Source organism: Haliotis asinina, chromosome 11, assembly GCF_037392515.1.
Source record: "Haliotis asinina isolate JCU_RB_2024 chromosome 11, JCU_Hal_asi_v2, whole genome shotgun sequence".
Classification (NCBI taxonomy): domain Eukaryota; kingdom Metazoa; phylum Mollusca; class Gastropoda; order Lepetellida; family Haliotidae; genus Haliotis; species Haliotis asinina.
The window spans coordinates 38553537-38579446 of NC_090290.1; the positions used below are offsets into that span (position 1 = coordinate 38553537).

Consider the following 25910-nt stretch of genomic DNA (forward strand, 5'->3'; position numbering starts at 1 on the left):
AAACCGGAAAGGAGAAATAGTTCCCTGAGTTCCTTCCCACAATTATTCAAAAGTATTGTTTCTCAGATGCTCGATCTGGGGAAAAAAGGCTCTCGTTTTTTAAAGCTAATTGACGAGTGAATCCTTCCCCAGACAAGGATGTGTAAAACAAAACCACATAAGTGACTTTTAATGTATTTTAGTGTGCGAGTCTGAATCTCGGTCATGGTTCTTGTAATGGAACCATGGAGCCATGGAGCCATGGAGCCATGGAGCCATTCTTTATTCCAGTAATGGACGTGCCTCGTCTAGACGTATGGGGACGTCATCAGCAGAATCAGGGACAGAGACAGGTAAAACACTCGTCTTTCAACGTGCTGACGGGTAATACGAAATGTGCCTTAGATAAAATAAACAAGTCCAAAAACATTTGCAATTAATTAATGCATCGTTCAAGACATGCCCGTGAAGACATTACATAGACTTTAAGTTTGTGATTTCAATTTGCTTTGTTGGTGGAGGTGAATAACACATAATGATGATCAAACACGAAGAAATATAGATTTGTTTAATAGTACGATGATAGGATATTAATAGAGCACATATCCACGCATTTTCGTGTTCCCTTGATCAACCGATGTATTTTTTTTTGGCAACTCAACTCCCTGGGGAATATTCAACTCAAGCAGCCGGTTAGGCGCAGCGAGTTATCACATAGCCTAAATCTCACAAGGCATCCTTTTAGACAATATTTCTTTAGTTTGCATCGCATTGACTTAAGACATCTCGCCCACTGTGATCACATCACAGCCCAACCCATGCTTGCCATAAAAAGCGACTATGCGTGTCGTAAGAGGCGACTATCGGGATCGGGGGGTCAGACTCGCTGACTTGGTTGACATATGTCATCGGTTCCCAATTGTGCAGATCGATGCTCATGTTGTCGGGCACTGGATTATCTGGTCCAGACTCGATTATTTACAGACCGCCGCCATATTGCTGAGTGCGGTGTAAAACTACACTCACCCCTCACTATAAATAACAGTCTGTACTGCAGTTGGTTTCGAAAATCGACGTATTTGAAGTGAAGCTTCTGCTACTCAACGTTGTCAGTTTCTGTTACGGGGTGACATTACCATATCGTTGCATATGATGAAACAGACTTTATGGGGCAGAGTGATATTGCTGTACAATCATGGCCGACCGTTTATCCCGTTTTTCCAGGGAAGGTTTTGCACCCTGATGGTTAGTGCCATCCCTGATCACGCAAGAAGCTCTGTTTCGATTTTCACGGGTGCAGTGTGTGAAGTCCATTCTCCCTAAACGGTATTAGTGGAATATTAAAAGCAGCTTAAAAGTTACTCAACATATGTGGACTGCGATGGGTCGACGCCGACGACAACATCAGAACCAGCTGCAGTCCGTAACGCAAGCTCATATGTGCCAATGCTCGGCTGGCATCTGAGAAACAACCTATGCGTTTTCAATCATCTGTTGTCTTCAATACGCTCCGTGGCCTCGCCTGTATAAAGCCAAAGGGCAGTCTCACGCAACATTGACAGAGCTAACTGAATTCATTCATCACCAATCTCTGAGTCCTTGCTTTCATGATCAGTTACCATTGACAACATACTTCAAGGCCATTTACATCAAACTTCAAGAAGCACAATTACATGTACCCATTACATACAATTATTTTGCACTGATTTGTTAGGAAAAAATGTTCATCATAGGCTTCACATTGTGTCAGATAATGAGGTATGTAAAAAATTAATATTTTCAGTGTTAAGAAATCAATGTTTTCAACTCTCGCAATTTACCCCTATCTGAATGAACAAGAGGAAGAACAATTATGTGCTAATTTCGACTGCATGTGTTATCGTAATAGATTGCTATTTAATACTCCTATTACCTTTTTACATGAATTATATTGCAAAGTAGTCGTCAGCTTGACTTCAAAGTAAGGGAGGAAATTTATCATCGGAGGCGAGTAGCAGTTTCACAGGCAATTGAATTTCGTTAACTTCCTAAAGAGATCCAGTAACTGGAATTAATCTTGGTTGAGATGTAATTCCTGCATATTGACCTCATTTATGAAAAAAAACATGTTTTGTTAAATAAGGCGTATGAATAAAGGTTTGATCACTCTGTAGAAAATAACCCTCTTGCTGATTCTTCCGTTCGAATGTGGTAACTTGACATAGCATTACCATGAAAAAGATTAGTTACATTTTTGCGGAACGTTAAATGTGCATTATGCATGTATTGGAATAACAAAGAAGTCGTTATTGCATTTTCTGAATATTAAACAGGAGATTGACCTGTACTTGTCACTTTTCGAGTTTCATTTACAAGCTTAGTTGTTTCAGGAATTCCTTTTTGGGAGTAAGAACAAATCGTGTTTGTAGAAAAAGTAAAAGTTAAACTATGTACATGCAGTTACATAGCGCTAACAAATTCAGGTTTAGATCTGATAAAATAAGAAGACATCGATCTTAGCGTAGTAAGTAATTGTGCATGTTATGATTCGCGTCAGAAGTGATCGTATTAGTATCATAAACGTGTATGTAATTTAGTATAAGTAATGAACATGTTTCTTATCCAGATTCATCCAAAACATATATGGGGCGGTGGGATAACCTAGTTGTCACGGCGTTCGCTTGTCAAGCCGAAAACACCGGTTTCATTACCTACATGGGTACAATGTGAATCCATTTCTGGTGTCTCCCTGCTTAGATGTTGCTGAAACATTGCTAAAAGCGGTTTAAAACCATACTCACTCACTCAAAAACATGGCGCCACTTGGTGACGTCTCAATCATCGTCATTTTATAAGGTGGTTTTGTGAAGAAAGGCTGACCAATGAAATAACTAACAACAGGTCGGCATTAGCAAATGAGAAAGCAGATATACCTAGTGGCACCATACCTGTTTGTAAATAGCGTCTTCCAGTCCCAGAATACAGTTTAGAAAGCATTTCAGCAAAGTTCTCAATTCAAAATACGAAAACGGAAGAAAAGAATTCCCCGCAATGTCTAACAGATGACCGGTTAACTTCTGTTGTTTACGCAAATTCAATTTCGTACACATGCTCACATACCAAGGCTGCATGAGTCAGACAATGATCATTTACATTAAGTATTTACCCGTACAACCCGTACAACCCGTAACTGTCATTCGGAAAACTCGGACTTCAGTTAATAAGAAAACACTCTCCGATTGTCACATGTTTGATCTCGCAGGCGACCGTCTTATTGGTCGAATAAGTTCTGACGTCATCAGGAAATGAATGCCCTCAGATGTTTGATGAGGTAGTGAGAAATAAGATACGGCTTCTAAACTACTAATTACAGTAACGGAGGACAACTCAAAGGTATACATGATAAACCCGTCTCCCCGAGTATTAGAGGTCAGGAAATGGAATTTGCAACTGGAACCTGTACCGTTATCACTTTCTACCACTGCGACGCCATCAGTCCAATGATTACGTCATAATGAACCGCATCACAGCTCAACAGCTCTACCAAAATGGTTAATCTGATTAATATTAGTCGATCGCTGAGCAATAAGCTAGTCTAACGAAATCTACAGGTCTGGTTCAGATCTGGTTGGAGAAAAATATGATCATGAAAAGTATACATACCATGCGCTAAGTGAAGCAAATTCACGCGATCGTAATGTCAACGTGGACATGTTTTCTCTCACTAATATTTTGCAACGGAGACACGTTCTTGGATGTCCTCATATATATTGACAGCCACGAAAATTACACACCTGATAAAACACTGACGCCGAAACATAATCGTTAAAAGCGACGTACTGAGAGACACGATTTGGTTTTGAATCAACTCTTTGTCAAATTACCTTCAGTGCCCCTCTTCAGACGAACGGTATGAGTCTGTCACTGATGCACGTAGACGGATATCCATAAATTCCATGATTCATCTTGTTACAGAAAGGGCAATGCTCCAGACATATTTTCAATTTTCGAAAAAATGTATGTCTATAAGCTGGGTGCTATTATCTTACATGGACGCCCACACTGTCCATAATACGGAAGGTTATCCCACATTAATGAACTACTACCTACCTTGATCCCAAATCACTGCCCATTTAGCACCAGTACTGCTTAGTTACCAAACCTATTTGCGTCCACTCTTGCAAATTGAAAAAGAAGCAGTATTGTATTAAGAGCGCAGTAACCAGCATTACTTATCACAGAAAATGAACGGACCTGCTTGTATCTAATTAAATGTCAAAAATATCAATTCATCCATCACTGGATTGGTAAGTGTTGTAATCACAGAATGGTTCGTTACTGTAATGAAAAATGAATATTTTACTTCCATTTTGTGTGAACAAAACCACTAATAAATTGGCTATTTAATTATAAGTCTGAGAGTATTGGTCTTGTCCTAATAGTTTTGAAAACGTTTCATCTCGGAAGTGATTAAAGCCACAGGCTGGCACTGTTGCACCAATCCTCCATATCAAATATGTGCCACAGCGAATACAGTTTCCAGAATGTGATGCAGAAGTTGGCGCATCATCAATACCGGAACGAAAGCCAATACTTTCTGATCCATTATACACACGGTCTATTGATCGAGTATCGATCAGAGGCAACCGGATCTCCTTAATGTCATCTGTGTTTATATAGCTGATGAAGATGCCGAATTCTTCAGTAAAGAAGCGCCGATCCTGCCATAGAGACTTCCCCGGATCTGTTGGGGAAACATTCTGATTAAGACTCCAAAATTGGGAGTCGCAGATAAACCTTAGAAATAGTTTTTTGGTTTTAATACTTGACATGATAGTGTTGAAGTTACAGAGTTAGGATATGAGGAAGACAAATTTGTTTTCGGGTTGCGTTTGACATAAATCTTCGGTCGTGGTACCAGGAAGGATGTAGGTGAATGTTTTTTTTCTTAACAGTGGTAGCGTTAAGGTCAGGTTGTCTCTCTCGCATACCTTAAGGAATGAGTGTTCTGTCTTCGTGGGCGAACACGCTTCCTCTACACGGTCAGCCGGGAATAACTGAAATGTTTGAATTGCGCCCCTTTTACAACAGCATTGTGAGGAATCGGTAATTGATAGTCTGGCACCGTACGTTATGGGTTATAAACAATATTCTGAAAAATATATGCCTCGAAAGCTGATACACTAAAAAGGGTTAGGATGTCGGAAATGTTCCAGACGTTTCCTCGGACCTGAATACTTGGCGCATGTACATTCCTGTCTCTCCAAAAAAGTTCCACTCGGTTTGGCGAGAGGGAATATGTCATTGTTGGTTTTTGTCAACAATCCCTTTTTATAAATTGTATCATGACTTTTAGTGTATTTTAGCGACGTTATCTTTGTTGCAGATATACCTGTTTTCACATGTCGATGTGTCACTTGACGATGTGGCTCGCACGGTTGGTTCCAACTGGATTACTGTTGATTTGAATGGACAGTTGAGTTATTCAATCAGGGCTTTCCTCCCACATGCATTTGAAACGACGTGATGTGTGGCATTCAGTTCAAAGCAGCGTTAAACTCATTTACTCCAAATGGGCATTACCCTTTGCTAACCTTGAAAGTGATATTATAGTCCGTGTCAACAAAAGCCAGCATCACTTGAGGTCTTTAACCTTTATCTACTTCGCAACACACCACTCTTACACATACACACACATTATCTCTCTCTCTCTTTCACACACACACGTGTGTGTGTATACAAAAAGCCATTAAAACGCAATTTGATTGACATTCATACTTTCACTACTCACACAAATGTCAACATCCTTGGTCATGGCACCACCCCTTCTAAAACGACCATGTTAAAAAACACAGTTTTTCTCGACGTCGATAAATCCGCTGACGTGCATCTGCAAAGGGTACGTTGAACCTGCGTTATGGCATCTTCGCACTGTTTGGGCGCAGGCATGACGTTGTCTTGTCCCAGTTGTCCTCTTTGAAGAATCAGCAGCTGTTTTGACAAGAAGTGTAAGACTCGGGCATAGCGGCCTTGTCGAGCTGTCGTCAAAGGTGGTGCACCCAAATAATAAAGAATAGAAAGTAACATAAATATTTAATAAAAAATAATTGCACTTCAATTTACCAACACATAGTTTTACATTGCAAACTGACATCTCTTTACAAAAGATGGCATCTCTTTAATTTTAACTTGAAGAAACTACAAGTCTGCGCACCCCCCAAAAAAAAATAAATAAAAAATAAAAATAAATAAAAAAAAATAAAAAAAAATAAAAATACAAAAATAAAATAAAATTAAAAAATATTCGCTGCAGATTTACCAATTTACCAACGAATAGTTTTACGCTTCTACCGTCGATTAATTGCCACCGGGGACTCGGTAATTTCAATACATCGGTATTTCGATGCGTCGTTATAGCCCAAATGGAATGCCACCTGAGGCAACGGGGCAATCGCATAGCGAACACGGTAAATGATGGAGCGTGGAGCCACTCCATAATCTGACAAGGTTGGGCTTCAGTGAGAAGGTGTTGCACACTTTCTTTACATTCATTGCATGATCTTCATTTCATGTGGACATGTTGATGCAATGTCACTGGCCGTTTAAACTGGGTCTTGGGGAGCAATCAGAAAGCCTGTTTCACTTTTCAGATCAACCGGTTTCACCCAAGAGAATGACAGTGCAGTGTAGCAATAATTCGCAACCACTGCCTCGCAAATGTACGCCTTAAAAGCAGAATATGTGGACTTTTGTTAATGATTCACATTTTCAAGCAGTAAACATGAAGAGCTATTTGGCCACGCAAACTGGCATCAAATATTATTGAGAAATGAGCAAGGATGACGGATTCCTATTGTTCGAAATGATTCTTTGTACATGGTGCCAAAACCTCATCTTATCAACAACTTCAACCGTGAAAGAAAAGACGAGTTAAGCATATATATATAATATTTATGTATTTATGCCTTTTAATTTACTGCGCGCGTTCAGTTTTGAACTGCATATTTCCAAAAGTCTACATTTGTATTCTGAATGATGCTTTTCCTTTATATGAGAATTCTGGAGTGTGCTTCTGACTTGCATCCCGAATTCGTATAGACCTAGCCGTCCACGAGATGGTCAATAATTCTCCCTTCAAATAGACGGAATGGTCTTCCTTCTTTTAACTTGCCACATTTCAGATGAAGAAAGTGGCCTCTCGGTAGTCATGAAGACTTGTCATCATCACTGAAATTATATTAAGTTAAACCTTTTTTTCAGTAAAAATTGCTCAGTAAAAAAGTAAAAAAAAAAAATCAGTAAAAAGGTAGTTCAAGTAGTTCTCCAATATACAAAATTCATGTTGTTTTTTCGTGAACAATTCGTCCTCTGGAGCGTAACATGATGACGAGACTGCTAATCAATGATCCAGGTAAAATTTTGTTAGAAGGTTAACAAAGTAATATCGGATACCTGATGGAATGAACTGATAAAGGAACAGTCAAAACATTTCCGACCATTTATTGACAGTGAGTTGGTCACAAACAATTCGAAAATAAATAATTAAATGGGATTCTGAAGGTTATATGAATTGTGGGACACATTAATATGTAAAGATCACAGTAATCAATCAATTATTAAGCAGAGAGGGATGTTTTGTACTTCATAAACATCACTTGTTGAACACAACGGTCTGGTTCACATCGCCTAAATTGTATAGACCATAGCGCCAAGGCGTGACGATGTAACATATTGTTGTCTGCAGGTCGATGCCAGTTGTTGGGAGTGTTCTGCGTAACTAATGCACGCATCGAGCTGCGTAACTATGCCGTGTATTTCAGGACTACTCTTTTTGTGACGAGTCGTGACGGGAATAACTACATAACAATCATCAGCAGCTTTGGCAACAAACTGTCCATTGCAAATTGGATTTGCGGGCTTTGTATTTCCCGACCTTTAGGGGGTCTGTGCAATGGAAGACAGAGTCACCTTTCGGAGTCAATCCCATTCTCGACCTGTCACTACAGTGCCGTGCTTAACCACATTGCTGAACTTGACGCAATGAAATCTGGTAGCCTTTGCAAGACAACCGTCTTCTATTTTCAGAGTATTGGTATAAAGACGTGAGCTACATACACGTGTTCTAAAAACACGATTTGGTTTATTGCTCTGAGAGTGACTGCTTATTGTGCGCTGGACGTCTTGGGACGGGAAGATAACAATGTTACGCAGTGAACGTTATCCCTTGTGTAGCAAGTTAAATCACTTGGAAAGCCAAGACATGTTTAAAAGATGATTTGCATCCCGCAAGGCTATTGTAGTTTTTGCATTATATTTTGCTGATGTGTATTTGATAGACAGCCAGGAGACATTTTAATGTGATATGTCTGAGGGCAATGCTTGTATGTGCAGTGCCTTCTCAAGAGGGCCATTAGGCATATTGTGATGCCCCTAGTTTACCGTACGTTTGAATAATGTAGGGAACGTAAAAAAAACCCAAATATAATGTGATGTTAAACGCATTCGCAAGGTGCAAAAGTCACTTTAAGACGAAGACTGTAAAAGAGATGATGTAAAAGAGTTCAACGTATTTGCAAGGTACAAAAGCCACTTTAGGACGAAGACTGTAAAACAGATTATGTAAAAGAGTTCAACAAATATGTCCATAGTCACACGGATAACAGCTACGGACAGAAACCATGATATGATTCCAATTACATAATTATCATGTATGGATGATGTTTTGGTAAATAGAGGGGATAATGCGGTCCAAGAAAGCGTATCCTGTCCACCGGTTGCGTATATTTCGACAATACACACATTTTTATGGCATCATCAAAAATAATGTTGCAAGGAATATCGCCATGCACTTTTCAAACGATACGTATTTCAATACTTGTGTCTGAGAACCTGCATACTGGGTAAAGAGCATGTATTAAGTGATTGTGATTATTTTATGGTACAAGTTAAAATCTACACATACTTTCACTCACAATAGATGTTTTCATGTGTTATTTTGACGACAAAACAGCATGATGTGATATCATATATTGTATAAAGACATAATTTATACATGACGTTCACCTAAATATTGACATATATGTTTAGGAACTTGTAATGCAGAAAATAGGATTGACATGCACAATTAGAGTCATATATTGCAATATATTGCAATACGTATCGCAATACGGGTACGTGAATCGCAATAGATTTATTTGTCAATATACAGCCCTAACTACGATTGTCATAAATACCTGGTGACAGTACTGATTTATTTCATAGTTCCGTTCAGAGAATTTTCACAGCAATTTTACACCCTTTCTTCCTTACGATAGTCAGAACTGCGTATTCTTTTGCGTTAACGTTATGTAGTTAAATATATACTCTTAAAAAGTAGGGGAACAGTCCTTTCAATGTACGATTGTCGAAATCGGAAGATATATGGGATTGAATCAATGTTGATACAATATTGCAAGAAAATTGTCGGAAAAATGGTCTACAGTGATTTATCGACCTGCCTGAAAAACGTCAAGATTCATAATGGCACCCGATGCACGTGTAGGAGGATCCCACGTTGTGCACGTGTTTGCATGTGGTGATAATGATGTTGCATATACAAGATGAATGTCATTGTAACGTTCCTCGGTGGGTTTTCTTTCTATCAGACTATCCCCTACCTTTTCTGAAGTGTATATATTGCCAAATGATAGCGAACGATACATCAGAATATTGAAGTACTCAGATTAACAATTGTTATTATTCATCGAATCACCTGCAGCGTCTGCGCTGGGTGTAATAACAATATATCTCATCACTGGTCTTTACAACATCATGGAATTGGTATTTATATCTATTACCCTTTCCCTGAGGTGACGCTAATCTGCATAACATGTCACTGTCAATGGGATTTGAACGCTGTCGTCGAACATCAACAGGACGAGGGTGAGATAACGAGTCTGGTTTTACGTCGTTTTTAGCAAGTTTCCCGGAAAGTCACAGCGGGAACACTTGAAATAGTCTTCACACATATTAACCATGAGGGGAATGAATAGCGCAACTTCCACGTTAAGAGCTGAGGTTCAAACAACAACGACCCTACAATCCGAAAGTGATCAGCAGGGACTAATCTTCACTGCTACCTAATGCAATCAGTATCAGAGTTGACTCTCGGGAGCATGTTTAATATCATTATGAAGGCTTTCTTGTTACAATAGTGTTATTACAACTGGAAAGTTAGGCAAGAAGATTCCTCTAATTATCCGTCAGTATGTAGAAGTAGAATTCAGAGAGGCTGCATTAGCAGTTCTTATAATGGCTTCAGGTATACATACAGGTCTCCACTTCATTTCAATGAAGTAATTCTATTCTTAAATTATAAATGCACTTTTCCACACGAGTGCAAATAGCAGGTGTCTGTTGATGAAAAATGCATATTACAGTTTTGATGTTTGGGTGTTTGTTTGATTGTCATCAGACGCTGATACAATACCTACACGACGAAGCCTCTTTGTGTATTCCGTAAAAGAGGAAAAGTTGCCTACTAAGTTTGCAGACATTTTCGCGTTCAACAAACCACAACATGTCGCAGCGTATGAGGTTGATTGTGTTATTTGACTGGTTACCAAGGTGTGACGGCACGTCATAATGACAACCATATTCAGCAGGTGTACCTACAGAGTCGATATCAAACTGACGCATTAACAGTTTTAACCTGCTTTAAAGACATTTGTGGCAAACAATGACGCGACTAGCACTGACACCTCTTTTTCTGTTTCCTCAATATCTTAAGACACGAGCACGTTGATGTAATAGCACCTGAAGTTGAAAAGACCAACCTTGAACTGAATTATGCATACATTTGGGCAATCATGTCGACGGCGATTTAGCAACGCTTGCAAAACTCAGCGGTGTAGAAGAGAAACGGTACCAATGGCATCACTACGCACGGGAGGACAGAATCCTCGTTACTGACAATGTGAATGTCGCTACCATGATGACACCATTCGAGATGACATTTCCATCTGTTATATTAACGCCATGTTGAAGTAGGTCGATGTCTGCCTACACATTGTTTTGTAAAAGACTATGTGGGGCAGCTCAGTGTTGTCATACCGAGACATTTATCTAGATCTATCCGCAGCGAGACATGGATGTGATGAGATGGACGATGTCTACGACAGAATCGGAATCATCAACTGAGGCCAGCTCAGTTTGTCCTATCATTGTTGGTCATTTAAAACAACGTCAACTTGCAAATCCTGCCTTAGTCCAAACTGAAAACAGTGGTTTCTTAATCAATCGAAAACTGGAAAATGCATACGATAACATAGCTCCGCAACTATTTTAAGCTTTCATATGTGAACTGGGTCATACACTGCCATCAGATCACGGGAAATAATGCTGCATCGATAGTTCGAGTTGTCGTAACATCCAGTATCGATATCTGGTTAATGGATCACGGTGTCTCGTTATCTAACAGTCAATAAGGGACAAGCATTCCCTGGAGAAGAACACAGGGCTGGAACATCGTCAATTAAACATCACCCACCACAAGATTTTCTGTTGCCTTCATAGCCAAATGAATTAGTGCAGGTGGCTCAACAATATGTTTTATGAACGAGTTTTTCATTTTAAAAGCGTTCTTTTTAATGGACGTTATTAATCTGATAAATTGGGTGTTGACATTATTGGGCACGTGATTAATATTGACCAATAACTTAGATCAGTTGAAGTGATGCATGTTTTCAGGACGTGGTTAAGTGCGTTTATATTGCACTTTCATTACGGAAACTAGGGCAGTATCGATCAGTTAAATCATCACAAAATTCCGATTCTTTTGCTTCGGTGTTTTTAGATAATTCAGTAAAAAATAATATGCATAAAGTCAATATCATTTACCAGATTTAATCATTGAATTCAAACGTCGTGAATATCGCATGGAACGCGATACACAATTTCCATATCAAGACTAATGAAAATCTACGGACTTCGTCACCAGTATTGTTTCTTGATCAATTCCAGGCTTGTTAGGGGAGCTGAACAAACAGTCAGTATTCGTGCTTCGAAACAAACTGTGTGTGATTTTAAAGAAACTAAGTCGCTCTGTCATGGTAACGAAATACTCCAAAACAAGTTGTTAATTCAATACTAATTGAAACTTTACGTCAATGGTGTTTGTTGTTATTCGCTCATCATCCGCACATGCATTTGCTCTGAAAGAGCTACATATGTGCCCTTGCGAACTGGATTTAGCAGTTTGAGTAAGAGAAAATGACATGCGTGAAATTGCCGTTATCAAATTCCCATCTTCCACAGATCGAAAGTAACAGCAATGTTCAGGAAGAAAATTAAATTCTATTCGTGTGTTCTGTCCAATAACGGTCGGAGATCTGTTGGCTATCTTTTCTCAATTTTTCGTGAAAGAGGATTTATTGCTCAGGCAAGTGAATGTGTAAAGCGGAATTAATTTGTTTCCTTCAACAGTTTGTTTAATCAAGAGACCAACTTGAGTGTCGTGTATCTTTACATCGCTGGTCAGGTAGACATGTATGTCATGCAGGTTTAATCCATCCACGAATGTTGATTCATCACACACAAACTGATCACGAATAGCTCGGGGCTAAAGACGATTACGTCTTGAAGGTCATGTCTTGAAGGATGTGGTTCGGCCTTTACCATCTCAAACACGGTGATTGACCACAGTTGGCGAGAGACTTATAGAGTGTCTTTTGACAGCAGAAGTATAGCTCCGGGGCGTGCCAGGTGTTCTTAAAATCTCCCGACGAGAGGTGATATATCTAACATCTCTACATATACACTCTATATTTATCAACCACAATCATTTTCCAGCCATATTTAGTGTGGTAGAGTGAATAAAGGAGTTAGTGTGTTCATACGCCTCAGTTAGCAATACTCCAGCAATATCATGGCAGGGAACACCAGAAATGGGCCTCACCCATTGTGACTGTGTGGGGAACCGAAACCGGGTCTTCGGCGTTATAAACGCACGCTTTAACCACTAGGCTACCCAACCGCTCCCAGAAAAAAATAAAGTGTCGTGAGTTCAGGAGGGAACAGCTCCAAGAATGATATGGTGGTGAAAATGTTTTCAGATTTAATGAGTATTGAATGAGTATTTGTAAACCAAGTCTAATATAATTTTCATCATTATGTTGGGGGGCGGTTTGGCAGCCTAGCGGGTAAATCGTTTGCTTGTCGTGTTGATCTGAGTAGCTACATTGGTACAGTGTGTGATGCCCAATTTTGGTGTCCCGCTGCCATGATATTGCTGGAATATTGCTAAAAACGGTGTTAGACCATAGTCCCGCATTGCTAATTGTTCATATTTCAAAATTACCCTGAATAATTTACGGTTTTTGTCTGCACCGTATTGTGCGCTACTTCCACTCAAATTGCAAACATTTAAGATCAGCGTCGCTATGGCCTTTCATCTGAAACATTGTTATAAAATGCTGAAAGCTGAAATACTCTAAGAAGCGTATAAATAAACTGACTAGGATATTTCTGAAATTAGATGACTTGAAATTTGTTGAGCCAGGTAGGAAGATAATTATTGCCCAATTATCGCAATACTACAGTTTTAGAAGGTGATGTGTTTGTATTATAAATTGCAGCATATTTACCCCAATTATATGTTTTGTGACATCTTAAGGTTTATTAGATCTGTGCTAGAAATGACAAAGCTGCACAAACACCAAAAACAAAGAGAAAAACAAAACAAAACAAAACGATCGACCCGAAAATACAGAATTGTGAAAAGACATCGTCGTTACGAAATGAGTCCAAATGATTAAAGTACGTATGATTGCGAATAATGGCGAGTACTTGAAATCAACGTTTCATTGCATGTTTGAACACACTGACATCTTGAAGGGTGGTAATCATTGCTAAAATCAATCTGCAACATGAGTGATAGAGTGAGTTTAGTTTTGCGCCGCTTTAATCAATGTTACACGAATTGGCTTCACACATTGTACCCATGTTGGGAATCAAACCCAGGTCTTCGGCGTGAGCACCGAACGCTTTACCCCTATGATATCCCATAAATAGAAAAAAATGCCTCACTGAGAAAACCACCCAGGCCCATTAGAGCCAGTTTGTGCTCACATACATTTGTCTAAGAGGTGCAACAAGATGTATCTGACCATACTTTGGTCTTCAGGATAAACAATATTGAATTCAACTGGCACATGCGTCTTTGTCAAGAATATTAACGACGTGAAGACAAATGGTTGCAATATACATTCCAAATGAAAATAGTTTGCCCGAAACAGTTGATGAGATGAGCACGTTTATTTGTATAATATTCCGTATTATGAATAATTATTATGTTGAACCGTGCGTTGATATATACAGAAAATAACACTGGACACATTGATGTCAAATAGTTAATTATGCAGGTAAGGGGAGAGATGGTGTCCATGACATCAACAGCAATATGGCAGCAAGCCGAGAACCCTGTCAGGCAAACTCTTGGGATACGGTTGTCCCTTAGTCACACAGGACGACCATCAGATCCTTTGGTGTCCACTGGATCCAATTCTCATCAAATGTTTCTCCTCGTAAATAACAAACAAACCCACCATGCATAACGTAATGCGAGGAAAGTATACAGAATCTCAGTGAACGATATTTATTGTCATGATAACTGGGTGATAGAAAGAGTTTGTGAAAAGGCGCGTGTGAAATGCATGTTTTAGCTCGCACATGACCAGTAGCGGTTCGGTAGAGGTTAAGTCGATCGACCCTCACACTAAAAACCCAGGTTCTATTACCGGCATTAAGATAAACCCACTCATTTATTACTGACACAGAACCATGAACACGATGTGTACACTGTATTGGGCTCGTACGCAGGTACAAGTTCATGTAACCATTTGCCAGCAGCTGGACCATGCACACGATGCTATGTGTTCACTGTATTGGGCTCGTACGGAGGTACACGTTCATGTAACCATTTGCCAGCAGCTGGACCATGCACACGGTGCTATGTGTACACTGTATTGGGTTCATACGGAGGTACACGTTCATGTAATCATTTGCCAGCAGCTGGACCATGCACACGATGCTATGTGTACACTGTATTGGGCTCATACGGAGGTACACGTTCATGTAATCATTTGCCAGCAGCTGGACCGTGCACACGATGCTATGTGTACACTGTGTTGGGCTCATACGGAGGTACACGTTCATGTAATCATTTGCCAGCAGCTGGACCGTGCACACGATGCTATGTGTACACTGTGTTGGGCTCATACGGAGGTACACGTTCATGTAACCATTTGCCAGCAGCTGTGCCGTTTCATTGATCCGCTTTTCTATTCCAGCTTCAGTCACTCTCAGCCATATTCTTCATACTCAGATATGCACTATATCAGGATTAACCTACCTGTTCAATTACACGAATGTGCCTCTAATGTCTTAGTGAATGCACATGCAGTATTTAGCGTTATTGACCAAGCCTTGTCTTCTCCAGAGAAACTGGTATTCAAACTTCATAACTTCGTATTTTCTAAGAACTTGCGGACGCCTTTTACGACCTGGTGTAATCACATAGTTTATGTGACCTTTTCATAGAAGTTTCACTACTACGGTGAAGTATAGAGCCAAAGCAGTCTGTTCAAGCACAATGTACATATTCTTGACTTTCTGTATTAATTTATTGTAATCGAAACGGCGCTTTAAGACGTTGCTTACTCACAGTATAACAAATATGGATGGGGCGCCAAAGATCAGCCAGTATCAATCGCCCAACGGAGCAAACTATACCAGGCAAAAAAGGCACAAGTGAAACCTTTCTGAAGGGATCACAGAAAATCAGACACAGTGATGACAATTGCTTACACTTAAAGATTAATATGTTGATCGTGGACACGCCTGACTGTAACCGCTTGCGATAGTTTAGACTGGAAATGTTCCCGACCATGTTATGAAATGCAAGAAGCTATAAACAAGGACTAAACCCAACCAACACAAGCACCATCCCTCTGGTGAAACGAGATTAGTAGAATCTCAATTTCGTAGCAAGAACGGACTTCGCTTTCGATATTCGTGCCAGAGACAGACCGCCCATCTGCAAATGTTTTGGTCTCAAAAGGCGTCTAAAAAGTTCCAGTCTGAATGGAATGGTCTTTTTTCTCAAATGTTTCAAAACAAAACAGGAAGCAAACAAAGCATGTTTGCGAGATGTCACGTCAAGATTCAAAAAGAGTACCCTGATTGCATTTTCATTTCAAAAGGAAAAAGAAAAGAAAAACTCAAAACATGTCCTTCATCAATACGGACATCATTTCATAAAGGAAGAGGACAACGAACCAGCGGATGACGTCCAAAGAATTGACCAATGCTTCTTTCCTGATATAGTCCAGTCCTCGATCCAAGCAAGTTTTGCTCCAAGCAATAGACTGAGCGGATGACCAGCCATGAACTGGCCTCGGCGACTGCTCGTTCAATTTCTCTGCTAACTCTCGCTTTATTGCCACGAGATAGTTACTTCATCATAACAGTCTCCACCATGTAACGATTTCAGTCAGGCTAATCATACACCATGATTTGGAGAATGGTGTTATTATGCATAGAAAGTTACCGGTGCATGGTAATATCCTACAAGCTTTTGCTCACCAGACACCAAATATCCTGACTGAGAACATATCTGTGGTTATAGATTTGTGTTACACGGCTGCAGATCTATTTGTCACTACCATGAATTACTGAGCCGGGAGGGGTCTTGTATAACTACAGCATTAGGGAGGATTTAAGTAGAGGGGCGAGGACTTCTGTCTCCATGGCTGTTATATGGGCACTGGAAGGCCAATCTACCGGTCGCCCACGAAGGTCAATAGAAGTTAACTCGGTAGCATGAGGGTTAGTCAGTTGCTGCCAGGCGCTATAAATGAGGTTTTATTACACACAGACCAACTAGATGTTCCATGTAGGAGTGACAGGATGAATTTGCTGTAATTCCAAGGTTGGCCATTATTTGATAGAGGGAGGTTGTGGAGTGCTCTCTGGAGGTTTCCAGATTGCTTCCGTGATCTTGATTTTGACCTTCCGGAGAGCATTAATGTTGTTTTCTCCAATTTTAGCCCTTCTATACTCAATATAACATCTCTCATGGCACTTGCTACCTACCCTCCCATCTGTAAATAACACCTTTTCCTTCACTTACACCGCAGAAGGACCCGCTGAAGATTGCAGATATACAAGCCCCAAGTTTTACTTCAGGGTCTCCAGCTGATAACATTAAAGCCACTAATATCTATTTACAATCTCAACTGATAGACTTAGTGGCTTGGAAGTCAACCAGATCTGAGAAAGTTCGAAAAAGTTATTTTCCAATGCTAGACCAACGTTTGAACACGTCTGATGCTACAACACACAAACATACCCTTCGTGTTTCTTTAGATCCTTGAACATAGAACTTCAAACCACATCATTCCGTCCACTGCAAGACTATACTATTACATGAAGATCTTGATAGACACGGAAGCCTCCTTACACTTCCAATCTAGCCCTACTTAATACGTAAAATCGTCTGGTATATATGCATCACAACTGTGGCATCTGTACACTATCATATACACAGTATTGACAGTTGTCTGTTACCCGGGGCTGTAAACTTCTTGACTCGAATCGCAATGGCTTTACACCCAAAGCTTCAATACAATTTTTCAATACCTTCCAATTATACTTACTTTGGGTGTTATATGTAGACTTGGGAATCAGTTGAAATGACTTTTGGTTGAAGTTTGACATGCTTTCAATGTGCTAGTTTGGAATGGAAGTCTGCAGGAACTTTCTTTATTCGTACAATATGAAGACCATTTAATGTCTGAAGGGGTCCTTCTGTGAGCATTGCAAATATTGCAGCAGCAATCATATTGCAAGAGTAAACACGCTCTCGATAGTGGCAAGAAAGATATCTATTTACCGTGTTTTGAATGTGGCGACCAACGTCTCAAGAAAAAACTTCACTGAACTACTGGAATATATTTTGAAAATAATGGTTGATATCCCCGGTTTGTCTTCCATAGTTTTATAAGCAATGCTATTCATTAGCTGTGGATCTACCGTTCGTTTGGCAAGGAAGTAGTGGCAAAATGACTTGCACGGTTCCAAGAATAAGCTTTTTTTCTTCTTTCTTTGCCACACGTTTCATGTCTCACACTAAACTAGAAATCTTGGCACTCCGTGCCATTCAAAAACACACAAATCATTCCCAACACAAATCCGAAGAAATATGTGTATGGATAAGCTTAGACAATTGATCCCAGACACTCGATCAGATCTAACAATGTACAACACCACCTTCTTCGCCGCAGTACTCGTCATTGTTCATTGTCCTGGGAATTGCCCTGGTCCCAGACTGCTCATAATTACTCCTGCACCCAGGCATTTATATACTCTTAAAAAAAGTAGGGGATAATGAACTTTCAAGTTGGACAGAAAGTGTAAACGTTAACAAACGTTTCAAGGACCGACGTCTTATGAACGCACCACCATTTCCCTCTATTACCACCCCTAAACACAAGGCATGATATGCACGTGCATGGGGTCCCATTCTTGATTTTGACTTTTTTTCAAGAAGATGGAAAAATCACTTACAGCATTAATTTTGACACTCATCTTGCATCACACATGTGTTAGTGTTAGTTTCTAGTCGTTCGTTTTAAACTGAAAATCGCATTACATGCAACTTACATGCCATACACCCAACGTCTTTCAAAAGCAACTACATACAAATAACTTTTGTTGTAAGGAAGTGCAAATGGTGATGCACTCTCAAAACATTCAATAATGTGATATCAATATTGATTGACTCCGATAAATCTCCTAAATATTTTTAATCGTACATATAAAAAATGTAGATCACCTACTTTTTTTAAGAGTATATTTTACTGATTCGTATCTTTGTCGTGAGAGCAAATTGTGTTTACGCTTTACACTGACATTTTTGTGATGTGTGGAAAGAGTCATCTTTCCTTTGTTACAGTACTAGGATATTTTTTTACCTCCATGCCCGTTTACGCTTAGACAGGGCCCAGTCGTAAACATGACCACGCGAGGGCAAGGGAACGCCATCCAGCTTGCAGGAATGACACGGGTAGCTACGAATGCGATGGTTCCTGTGAATAGAAGCTCCTCTGTCTAAAGCTGTCCATGGTGTAAAGTGATCCCTGATTGGTCTGAATACACCCCGGTTCCTCTCATCTCGGAACCAAATTGCCGTTGCCTCGTCAGACAATATATTACTTGACAGTGTGTATTATGTGGAAGACAATTCCAAATTCGCACCAGTGACAAAAGTATAACCTGTGCTTTTCCCAAATGTTCACGTTTTATTCCTCAACTGGCTCTCTGATTTGTCCTTGTATATTTTTGTGGCAGGTGCATCGTTGGTGCAGGCCACCTTGTATAAAAAACCCATCACAGTGCTGCTCACATGGATTAATTGATTAACCAAAATTTCCTATGAATATGGAAATCGTATTGTCACTTTCAGTAACGTATGACATATTCTCTGGCAACAGAGAAACATACACTGAACATCAAAAGAAACGCAAAAAAAATAACATAAGATATCCTAAAAAAAGCGTTCGTGTTTATGTCTTCTATTTAAAAACATTACAAAAAGCCAGAGTTGCGTTTCTTTTACTGTTACAGTATAGATACAAACTTGCCAGGTACCGACGAAGGGACGCATGATAACGCTGACAACTAATTTGCAAAATGGAGTATTTAATGTACGTTTGATGCCCCATTTGCAGTGTATCACAATATCGTGTATTGAACGAGTTGATTAAGGGAAATATCATTTAGATAACACATAAATGAGATTTATTGTGCAGTTGTTTGCAATTTCCCAATTAAATAAACGACCGCTTTTCCCGCAAGAGGTTAAATACAACCTTATCAGACTTGTCCATGTTGTCCAAATTGTCTTTGGAAATGAAATCAGTGTTTTCGGTGTGGCGTCACAATTCTTTATTTCCTACGTTCCCACATGCCACTTGAACGGCAGAGTAAATATTGAACTCAAACCCACTTTTGCATTATTACGTTATCATATAAAATCATTAATCTGAATGGCAACGTGAGTTCCACATTGTTTTCAAATATTAGACAATCGAAACCTTCGTTTCATTGTTGAAGCTCTTTGGAGGCACTGGTACCTTGTGTTGTGAGGTATACAACACACTCCACTTTAATAAGAACACAGCTGTTAGGCAGATGGTACGAATACAGTTCCGAAAAAACTGACGCGCTGTTTTTGGATCACCATAAACAAGTACTGATACTACATGTCAGTGGTGAGGTGAGAGGTTTCTGTCTCCTTTCTCTCCAAACACATGCAAAGGCGAGCAAATTGATTACGTGAGTGAATGAGTGAGTGTTTTTAGTTTTAGCTCTAGCTAGCAATATTCCAGCTATATGGCGGCGGTCTGTAAATAATCGAGTCTAGCCCAGGCAATCCAGCGTGAGCATGAGCATCGATCTCCGCAGCTGAGAACGAATGATATGTGTCAGCTAACTCACGAGCCTGACAAACAAGTGTTGCTGAAGATCAGTTCTAACCCAGATCTTCATGGTTACTGACCACCCTAACACAAAAGGTTCAAGTCAAAGAAGGAAATTTTTTATCATACTCAAGTTGTGCCATTGTCTGTTATGTCCAAACGCCGGGGTTCGATTACCCACATTGGTACAATATGTGAAGCCCATTTCTGTTCCGCCCAACCGTGATAGTACTGGACTATTGCTAAAAGCGGCATAAAACCCAATTCACTCACTCTCTACCATGTCTACAAGTTCGTATTTCTATTGATCCTGGTTTGATTCTATTGATTCGCATTTCAATTGACCCTATCGATCACCTTGCCTTGGAACTGAAAACGTTAACATTAACTTGACTACCTTATCCACAGGTACGAATTATCATTTACCATCACAATGTCGTCAAGGATCAGTTAAGATATTATTCCAAGTAACTAAGTTGTGCAGACAGTTACCCTCCAGTCCAAACAACGTAACCGAAGGCTGGTTATTAATTGAATATAATAGCTTTATGGATACTTGCTATTTCACGATTGTAACAGCTGGCTCCCTCCGACCCATGAAAAATGTAGCGAATATCATTTATAATGTCCTACTGTGAGCACGGAACATCGGAAGTAAGATCTAGTCTATACAATCAACAAAACTCCCATCCACTCTCCACAACATTCATATTTAATTAACTATGTGTTGATAACGAAATGCAAACCAACACTGCCCGATCACTTTCTCGACATAACGAGGATATTGGAAGAATATTCCATCGAAGTCGTATTGCCCCGATACAGACGGTTAGCATTACCCACAAATGAGCTATGCAAGCTGCTGATTGAGTGCTCGAGATTTGAGGCTCAGGATTCTCTTGTACCTTTCACGTATATGAATAATTGTCTCCGTAAATGCCATTTTTTCTCAAACATGGTATGATCATGTGGATATACGTGTCTCATTCATCGACATGAATGCGACACTGAATGCGACACTTTGCAGTAGTTGGTTTCTTCATGCTCACGGGCTTCGCAAGAAACCTTATGGCGTCAAACGCTGACGTCAAGCTTGACGTCATATCTGTTCATAACCTTCACGCCGAATACATTACCGATAACACATACACACATATACAATAGCCATTACAAGTGTTGCAGTGTACTGGATGAGAAGTGTGGAACGAAACACCATTATTCAGGAGCAATTCTTTATGTGAAACAAACAATACCAGTATCTGTCCCAGGAAAAGCCTCGAATATCATCAACATTGGAACGTGAATACGGAATGCACAGAGTGTTAAATGGATAATGTGACAGTCAATTTTCCGTTTTTTTCTAACTTGAAATGTTGCTTGTCATAAACAGTTGAGAGTAACACCTGCTCTTGTTCACCTACATCGGCAGGTAAACGGTTTCACCTGGCCAAATGAATATTGTGAGAGAGAACGTACAGTGGAAGCTGTAAAAAAACCGGCATCTGTCCAATCCGGCACGTTGTCAACCTCGGCATATATCTCAGTCCCGTCTGTGGCTTGTACAATCTACATTTATCATCCGTTCTACATTAATATTATATTATTGAAATATTTTTTCCATTTCCATTTTATTTGTGATATTAATATTGCTGGAATAGTGCTAAAACAGCGTAAACACCTACTCACTCACTCACTCAATGACCTTGAGACAGCTCGTAAACATATCGTTGAAGCCAACGACCAAGTGTAGGCCTGACAAACCTGGGTGGTTCTTATTCAGTAAACACAAGTGTTTCAAGCTCCTGTGTCAGCACATCCTGGCACGACGGAGCGACAAAACATGGCGCCTGGGGTCACAGAACCTGAGGCGACTCCGTTTATTCCTTAAACATTACTGCTTATAGAATTGACATCTAGTTAAAACCGCTATAGGTCAAAGGTATTGCTATCCATATGACCCAGTGGCAGAGAGAAACGAAATCCTGGGAATTACGTTCCGGTGGTTTCGGTAGTTCCATGCAGCCATTCAAGAACTGACGTATTCAATTCTCGATTCATAATCGAAAGGTGTAGGTAGAATTAGGAGAAAAATCACCTATATGCTATATTTTTACATGTAGCCAAACACAACATTACGATGTTGCTTTTATCACATAATATTAAAATAATATTCGTAAAAAATATATGGCATTATGCTCTGCTACACTCGAATATGTACAATGGCAATTGTCGTGATCGATTACCTATCAACAAATGCGATCACGTGTATGAAATACGACACACTTGCCATCTGTGAATTGTTAATTGGCAGTTTATTCATAAAAGAATAATTCTATTAAATTTTGTTTCTACAAGCAATATTTTTTTTCATTGTAATCGACAAATATAATGCACACACGCACGTTTAACACTTACAGAGCAACAACAGGGAAATACTGAATGTAGCTGGTATTCTTCGTGTTTACAAACAATACATGGGATATAATATTTCAGAACATATTTTAAAATGGCAGGTAAAACAAGGCAGCTGTATAGGAACAGGTTCTAGGAGGATATAGTTAAGAATCCGATTTTGGAACGAGTAAAGGTTGAACAGATTTGAGTGAAAATGACTTACCTTTCTTTATGGGTCCCATCAAAGCTAGCAAATAGTCTCTACAGTATTCCATGCTCATGTTGTGGTACACTGTAGTAGAATTCCCCACGTTTGTTGTAATAGCCATAGTAAAAAATGATCCAGAGAAATATATTCGCGTGTAAGCAGGGCTGGATACCTCTCTTCAGTCACTCAGTCTTCTCGCCGTCGTGCCCGTTATAAATATAAGTCGATGCATTTATCTTGAAGGTATCGTGTCCCGTTTTAAAGACACAATCAGGGGAGTGGCGGTTATTGGTCGATTGGAGTTCAGCATATTAAATGAAATGCTACTTCATTGTCCTCGATCCATATGTTGGAGGAGAATGTAAGGTCGCGTCAAGCATTTGCCCTTAATCCCATTCCATAATCAGTGACTCTCGTTAGAGGTACTTCCCTTGTGATCACGGCTTGTGTTCTGCCATCAGTAGCTGAGGCACGTACGGTGTATCCGGGACTTTTATGTGATAGAACGCCGTGTGTCTTTTACGATCGTTACTTGCATATTGAAATCAGCTCGATACTTGTTCTTTTACTAATTATACACACCTAGGAGGTTTCGGAAGTACAAAAACAGACATCAGAGATCTTGGATATTGTTTCAAGATTATTCCTTTCGTGTAAATGTTCAAATATTTTTTAACTTATTTTCAAATTCGATACTCATTGTGATATTTAATTCGTGTCTGTACGTACATAGTTTATACTCACTGTGCTTGGGGTTTTTATATATAACAGTATGGTTTGATTCTATTGGAACATAGAATTTAATGTTAAATCGAAAGTATTTGTGGTGTACTGCCTTTTCACATACACCTGATCTGCTATTTTGTTAAAAGACCAGTTTGTGAGGAAATATGTCGGTAAAACAGATAGCGCAACTTGAAAATGAATTCGCCTCAAAAGGATTCACAGCAGTGTGCTGTTATTGTGTGCACTCAGCTATCGATGTGACATGTACGCGTCCAATAAACCAGACTGGAACACAACATGGCCGGACAAAGACCTTACCATGGAACTAAAGCCCCTGTCCAACCTTTCAGAGAAGATGTAATGAACGCGAGTTCCAAGATGTCCCTGTGACGAGAGATCGTTAATTCAGTCATTCACTTGAGCTTTACCAGTAATTCAATATCTGGATTTAATGTTATTATTTTTAGGATCATTTCAAGGGTATATGTGTGGTAGGTATTCTATGTGGTTTTGGCTTGGAATGAATGGGCACGTGATGATTATTAGATGAACGTCAAAACGCTTTCGCCAAGAATGACATTTCAATGCGTTGGATGGTTTAGTTAGTTAGTTGAGTAGTCTCTTCTTTACTGAAGTGATGCTTTATCTCAAACCAGCGGAATAACAATGGTATTGATAGTTTATGACAGTAAATGTAAGTAACATTGTAAATGTATGTGAATGTTCAGTCTAACGTGCGCATTCTTTTCTGAACAAGAGCCTCAATACAATGGTATTCGAATATAACTGCTTCACAGTGGTATTCTAGTTTTTGCCCATTCATATTATGGAACTATACTGGACAAAATACGTTAGGAATATTGGTATTTTTATGACTGATATTTCATCAGTATGTCATTAAAAGATTTACAATTATTCATAATTTCAAAAGTTGCATGTATCCGTAACTACATGTATATTTATCCTGTATGATTTGGTTCATCGTGGCCCAGGTGTATACATCGGTGGTCATGTTGACGATCACTGGAATTTCTGCTCCTATATGATCGGTTATATACAGCTGGAGGTATCATTGCGGGAGCATTGGTGAGTACAACGTTATGCGCACAGACAAATGACACATATTAGCCAAGCAAATTTGTAACATGTATCTTTTTCTCGACCAGCGGCAGAATGTCACAACCTTATCTCAAGGTTGTGACTGTACGTACCAAACAATCCTCTAAACTAAAATCATCAAACAGCCCCTTGAAAGTGTGTCTAGAACCGTCTCCATGGGGCAGTGCTAGAGCGTCCGTCAGGAGAGCGTAAGGTCGTGGGTTCGATCCCCAACCGCGTAAAATAAAAGAAGTGAAAATATGGTACTTGTTGGTCCCTGACTGGCGCTCAGCATCAATGGTTCAGCAAGGACTGTTCTGCTCGGGGTCTGTATAATGTGTCTGGGGTATTCATGTTGAACTGCAGCATGGCATCTCAGTGAATTTGCACAATAACGGCCTCTTAAGTACACGCAGCCACACACTCACACACGCACGCACGCACGCACGCACGTACGCACGCACATTCGCTCAATGTTTTATTGTAACAGTTGCTTTTATATCTAACACATTCGCGTCTAGGCAGGACAGTCCAGTGGTTAATATAATGAATAACAATTTACTACTTCTACAGACCACCACGTGACTCACTCACTCACTCACTCACACACTCACTCACTCACTCTAGCAGCCACAAACAGCTCCTTTAAGCTTGTCTAGAACCGTCTCCGTGGGGCAGTGGCTAGGGTGTCATATAAAGTACCCTTTTAATACAGAAATTTTTTGTTGGGAGCTGATTATTTCCCAGCAGAGATTCCACGTTAGGTGACTAAGGACTAGTGCGTCAAAGAACATTGCTAAACGCCACAATCAGCAATATTCCAGCTTTGTAACAACTGCCCGTTAATAATCGAGTTGGAGGCCGATGCTCAGCACAAACGTCACAAGCGACGGTACAAAAGTAATTAAGTAACAACTACGCCAGATATATGTGGACACAATATGATCATGGTCATCAAACTTCACTTCAGCGAAATCAAAAGAAAAAAAAGATGGGATTATCAGAGACGT

At 39.7% G+C, this 25910-nt stretch overlaps 1 protein-coding gene across 1 annotated transcript in view; it reads right to left on the reverse strand.

Moving 5' to 3' along the window:
- LOC137255409 (corticotropin-releasing factor receptor 2-like) overlaps positions 1–23197 on the reverse strand; it is a 160194-nt gene extending 136997 nt beyond the window's left edge. The window contains exon 1 of the mRNA XM_067792851.1: positions 23092–23197. Within this exon, the coding sequence (XP_067648952.1) occupies positions 23092–23197 (106 nt within the window). The remainder of the gene's footprint in view (positions 1–23091) is intronic.
- Between the last annotated feature and the right edge of the window lie 2713 nt (positions 23198–25910).